Source organism: Arachis hypogaea, chromosome 8 (genome assembly GCF_003086295.3).
Source record: "Arachis hypogaea cultivar Tifrunner chromosome 8, arahy.Tifrunner.gnm2.J5K5, whole genome shotgun sequence".
In the NCBI taxonomy this organism is placed as follows: Eukaryota; Viridiplantae; Streptophyta; class Magnoliopsida; order Fabales; family Fabaceae; genus Arachis; species Arachis hypogaea.
Window position 1 is genome coordinate 2,404,403 of NC_092043.1, and position 6,000 is coordinate 2,410,402.

A 6,000-nucleotide genomic window follows, 5' to 3' on the forward strand; every position below is an offset into this window, starting at 1 on the left:
AATGGCGTCGTTTGATTCATGTAGCCGACCCCACTTAGTGGGACAAGGCTTTGTTGTTGTTGTTGTTGTTCTGTTTTGATTTAGGGAAATTCTGGTTTGGGTTGATTCTGAACGTTTTGTTTATTTAATGTTAATGCAGAAAAGGAGAAAGTGAAAGAGGAAGAACTTGTGGAATTGGTGCACCACATGAACATTTTTGGAATTAGTTTGGTTGTATTTTTTATTCAGTTTGGTTCTATTTCTTGATTTAGTTTGGAATTGCCCCGAATTGGTGCACCATTTTTGCAAAATTTTTGGAATTAGTTTGGTTGTATTTCTTTACTTTCTTGATGTTCTATTTCCCCTGTTTTTGCAACAAAATTGCTAATGATTTTAATTTGTGCTTCTGCTAATTTGTTACTGATTTATGAGTCAAGTTGATCATTGTTCCATCTGCATCTATTGATTTTGCGAAATTGTTAATTATTTTAGTACCCTAGATATGATTTGATGATTAGAATAGGATAGGTTTTCAAAACAATTTAAAAACCGAACAAATCGAACCGAACCAAACCGAATTTAATTGGTTTGGTTTGGTTCGGATGGTTTTAATAAAAAAACCAAACCAACTGAACCGCACAATTAATATAACATCGGATCGGATGACTTTTCTTTAAAAAACCGAATAAAACCGCACTGCGAATACTCCTACTATACATTACTTGCATATGTATTCCCACTCACTAACAAACTCATACAACCCTTTACTGCTTCAGCTAATTAACCTACTAATTCTTACTATAAATATCTATTTTCTTTTTATTAATTACTCTATTAAATAACCACTATTAACAAACACGGATCCAAGACTTTAGGGCATGATTTCTTAATTCAAAAAGTTAATGATTAACATCCCAACAAATCAGTAGTTTCACATGGTGTTTTTCACCTATTTGTTTGTAGAATATCGATCTTTAAATCGGTTGCTTATGTTTTAGCGACCCACAAGCATCACCAAACTGTACCATCTTAATATGGAACAGCAACAAATAAAGGATACCCATCTTTTGGCCTGGTGAGAGGTTCTAAGTACAAGTTTGGCTTCCTCTAAAAGCGCAGGTAACGCCAGTTGGCGAAGTGGCGTAGCTTTTCTTTCAATTTTAGGATGACAGAATACCACAAGTTTACTAAATGCAATGTGAATTGGAATGATACCAAACTAATGAACTTGCATGCTTGATATTATTAAATCGAAATAGAAATATATATGAATAAACTATTGTCTTTGTTTGACAGGCCAGAAATGTAACACATTTAAACGAGTAAATCAGCAAAAATATAAGGAGATACAGAATTGCATATGGCAGTAGATATACGATGAGCGGTAAAGCTGTGTATTGATTTAGGTGGCTACAATGGAGACATCTCTTAGGTAGCAAACATTCTTGATTCTACTCGTTATAAGCCTCTTCACCATCATCTTCATAGAGCTCCTCCTCCTCATCCTCGGCTGTTGCATCCTGGTATTGCTGGTACTCCGCAACTAGATCATTCATGTTACTCTCTGCTTCGGTGAACTCCATCTCGTCCATTCCTTCCCCAGTGTACCAGTGCAAGAAAGCCTTGCGCCTGAACATTGCCGTGAACTGCTCACTGACCCTCCTGAACATCTCTTGAATTGATGTCGAGTTTCCAATAAAGGTGGAAGACATCTTCAGATTCTTGGGTGGAATATCACACACACTGGACTTCACATTGTTGGGAATCCATTCCACGAAGTACGACGAGTTCTTGTTCTGCACATTGATCATTTGCTCATCCACCTCTTTCGTGCTCATCTTTCCCCTGAACATTGCTGAAGCCGTCAGGTAACGGCCATGTCGAGGATCAGCAGCACACATCATATTTTTGGCGTCCCACATCTGCTGAGTCAGTTCTGGAACAGTGAGGGAGACATACTGCTGCGACCCACGAGATGTGAGAGGCGCAAACCCCACCATGAAGAAGTGAAGACGTGGGAATGGGATCAGATTGACTGCCAGCTTTCTGAGGTCAGAATTCAGTTGACCAGGGAACCTTAAGCAGCACGTTACCCCACTCATAGTTGCAGAAATCAGATGGTTCAGATCACCAACTGTAGGTACACCACGAAGGAAAAGAAATTAACAGAGGTTATTATTGTTTGGTTATATGCATAATCTTTTAAAACATATGGAACAGATGAGATAATACTTACAGCTTGGCGTACTGAGCTTCAAGGTCCTGAAGCAAATGTCATAAAGTGCTTCATTATCAAGAACCATGCATTCGTCTGCATTTTCCACCAACTGGTGTATCGATAAAGTTGCATTGTATGGCTCCACAACAGTGTCTGAGACCTTTGGAGATGGAAAAACAGAGAATGTGAGCATCATTCTATCTGGGTATTCCTCCCTAATCTTCGAGATCAAAAGTGTTCCCATTCCAGAACCAGTGCCTCCTCCTAGCGAGTGGCAAACTTGAAAACCTGATAAAATCAAATATAATATTTAGAATAAAGGGCAACAGATATCCATAAGTTCAAAAAAAATACTGAAATCTCAAAACAAAATTAAAATATTAAAATTCGAATAACGAATCTCTAGCAGTAGGTTCGGAGTTTGAGCCACATCCCCATATTCGACATAGTATAAACTCTTTATCATATAGTTCCAGGTGGATTTCAATTCTAACTCTTTTCGGAGGCAGATCAGTTTGTTTCATACTCCTTTTAATTTAATTATTCATCCAACTTAGTTCCATGGTTTATTTACACAAAAGAACCATGTTTCGACAATCGAACAAAAAAATTGTACTAATGGTAATAGACTAATGGAAGAAGAAACAAACCATGCACTAGCATAAAAAGATAATGTGGTCCCTCCCTGGTCATCCCTTGTTACGAGTCCTGACAACTGAGGCCATGTTAACAACTCAGCCTCACCAACTTGAGAAAAATGATTGAGTACCAATTATTGTAGTGGAAAGCTGTCAGAAAAAAAAAATAAAAACCGATGCTAACAGTTCTAGACCTACTATTATTCGCTCTCTGTTTCTTTTTCTTTTCTTGTGATAGATCTACGGATAAAATAGAGAATAAACAATCCAGAAAACAAGCCGAGTGAGATGTCATTTGTGATGCAATTACTTTCGATTCATGGTGTCCATTTATCAAGATCCCCACAGTATTCATTAATGCCAAAAATAATTTATTCTACAAGAGAGAATCGGATCTCTTAGAAAGTGTTCTATCATTCTGTCAAACAAGTACAAATGATTAATAAACCTATGAAATATGGTTTATGGCGTATAAGTAATTCAACGATTTCTTTGCGGATTAAGTCAAACTTAGTAGTCGAATTTCACAGCCTCGATTAGAACTTACCAGATCAATTCTCGAGCATTACAATACTGATAAAATCAAACTTCCACATCAAGCAAATTCATCGATATCAATAGCTAGAAATATCTACATCGAAATTTAACAAATCTAAAAGCACATCGTATCACACACATTACTCAAAACGAATCACATTCAAGGGAGCTTAATCGTGAAGATCGTTCAAACAAAAGACAGAGAAACTGAGCTAAAAGCAGAGAAGCACAGCTAAGGAAATGAAAGTACCTTGCAAGCAGTCGCAGTTCTCGGCCTCTTTGCGAACGACGTCGAGAACGGCGTCAATCAACTCAGCACCTTCGGTGTAGTGACCTTTCGCCCAGTTGTTTCCGGCACCGGACTGGCCAAAGACGAAGTTATCAGGTCGAAAGATCTTACCGTATGGACCAGATCTGATGCTGTCCATGGTACCAGGCTCAAGATCCATGAGCACAGCCCTGGGAACGTACCTTCCACCAGAAGCTTCATTGTAGTAGACATTGATCCTCTCGAGCTGGATATCAGAGGAGGCTTGGCCGTTGTACTTTCCAGTAGGATCGATGCCGTGCTCGTCGCAGATCACCTCCCAGAACTTGGAGCCGATTTGGTTCCCGCATTGACCTCCCTGCACGTGCAAGATCTCTCTCATCGCTGTGGCGGTTACTTCTCTGAGAGAGAGATTTAGGTTAGGGACGAGATAGAGTGACTGAGTGAGTGAGTGAATGAGAATTGAGAAGTGAAGATTTGAGATTTTTATCGGAGAAAATGAATGGGAGGAGGATAGGATGGTAATAATGGAAGGGCGGGATATTTTGTTTTCAAGTGTGGTGTCGTGTGCCGTTCATTCTTGAAGGTAATCAAGGTATGGTACGGGCACCAACTATGCCCAACGCATACTTCATTACTTCTACCCCACCCACGTTCTCTCTCTTCCTTCTCCATCTAAGACACTGGCCCCACCCATCCACTTTTTTTTATTATTGTTGCGATTCTATTATTGAACAAAATTTCGGTGCATCGGTAAAACCGAACAAACAACTTAAGAAAATACCTAGCGTATAATTTAGCCCAGTATGAGATCCAAAGAAAAAAAGCCCATCATATAGCCCACCATGCAAATCAGTATTTATTTTTGTCACTCTGACAAATAAAAAAGGTTATTATGTCATTCTCTTTCAAGAACGACCGTTTCCACGGTTCAATTAGCTCTGTGGTCAAGTCCAAAAGAAAATCAAATTAGCTCTGTGGTATCTCATCGTTGAGTATTGATAAAAGGTCCTCCTACGTATTTTAGTGCAGGAAAATCAAACGTAAATTTTCAGTAAACATAGCACGTGCACAAAAAAAAGAAAATCCAATTGAAAATTCCAACTTCTTTCTAGTCCTGAACTTCAAAATTCTATTTTGTCATGTGACTGCAGAGCTTGGAACCCAAACTTTGAATTTGTCATTTCTTGCTATGTACTACTCTTCAATTTTAAACTTAGTACATATGGAAATATTGAGTGTGTTTTTGCTAAAAATGGATCAATTTGGTGTAATTGCAAGTGGGTGAAAGTTGGAGGGAGAGCATGTCCAACACCCAAATAGTATGTTGCGCCAGCAAGTAGGACGCGTGTTAGACAGTGGCAAGCTCTAATCCAGCACGCATAGAACGTGTTGGGCACGTGTTATGTATTGATTCGATGTAATTTCAACATGTGACTTGTGTGTTGAGTGGTCTGTCTATAAATATAAAGCTCGTTGTCATTTTACTTCATTGTTAGGAGAGTTGTTTTAGTGTGTTGGTGGTATGATGGAGGGTACACAATATACTCGTGTATTACAATAGTGAGATTATACGAAATACATATGAGGGGTGAGTTTTGCGTGTGAGAATCTGATTTTGTTTGTGAATCCTTGCACTACAACGTTTGCAAAGCTACAGTGCAGTCTTTGTCAAAGCATAGAGAGTGATATCTTAAAGAAGGTGAGCAATATTTTATACAAGAATTCCATTATCGTATTTGGCGGTCTAATATAGTATGCAACATATATTTTATATTCACCAGCAAATTCAGGTGCAACAGTAGAAGATAGAGTTGTATGTTGAGTTTGAACATATAACTACAGATGAGATTCAACATGACTCAGATATAAAAGATGACAAAGCTGAAGTGTACGAAGGAACGAATAGTGATAGCAAAGAGGACTTCGAAGCTAACCATGAAGCAGTGATGAGAGTGAGGATGGTGATGGGGCAGGTGAGGCAGTCATGGAAAACGTAGTGATTCCACATGCAGTCAATTAACCCATTGATATTCCACCTTTTGTGTGTAACTTGGATCTTGATACCATGCATCCATCAGATTTCCTCGAATATGCGAACATAGGTACGTGAGGAGTGAGTAACACATTTTTCTTAATTTATATTTTGGATAGATTGATGAGTGACAATTTATTTTTTCTAAAGGTATTGTTGTTCCTAAAGACGAGGAGTTTAGGATCGAAATGAAATACAGTTATAGATAGTCAGTCGTTGCGACAATTAGGAGCTATACTATCTCTAGAGGAGTCAATCATACTGTGTATGAGTCCGAGACACAGATGTTCTATACAAAATTCAAGATGTATGGTCATGGATGCGA

At 38.5% G+C, this 6,000-nt stretch overlaps 1 protein-coding gene across 1 annotated transcript; it reads right to left on the reverse strand.

Moving 5' to 3' along the window:
- Positions 1-1,199: 1,199 nt before the first annotated feature.
- LOC112705648 (tubulin beta chain) lies at positions 1,200-4,313 on the reverse strand. The gene is made up of 3 exons (XM_025756534.3): positions 3,623-4,313; positions 2,216-2,485; positions 1,200-2,113 (listed from the first exon to the last, which is right to left on the reverse strand). Exons 1-3 carry the CDS (start codon positions 4,020-4,022, stop codon positions 1,431-1,433), a joined length of 1,353 nt encoding a protein of 450 aa, XP_025612319.1. The 5' UTR covers positions 4,023-4,313; the 3' UTR covers positions 1,200-1,430.
- Between the last annotated feature and the right edge of the window lie 1,687 nt (positions 4,314-6,000).

Excerpts from the sequence above, each read along its gene's own strand:
- LOC112705648 (XM_025756534.3), bottom strand. The coding sequence starts at position 4,022 with ATGAGAGAGATCTTGCACGTGCAGGGAGGTCAATGCGGGAACCAAATC. Across the intron at positions 2,486-3,622 it reads GAACTGCGACTGCTTGCAAG|GTTTTCAAGTTTGCCACTCG; the intron begins GTACTTTCATTT and ends TGATTTTATCAG. Across the intron at positions 2,114-2,215 it reads GAAGCTCAGTACGCCAAGCT|TTGGTGATCTGAACCATCTG; the intron begins GTAAGTATTATC and ends GTGTACCTACAG.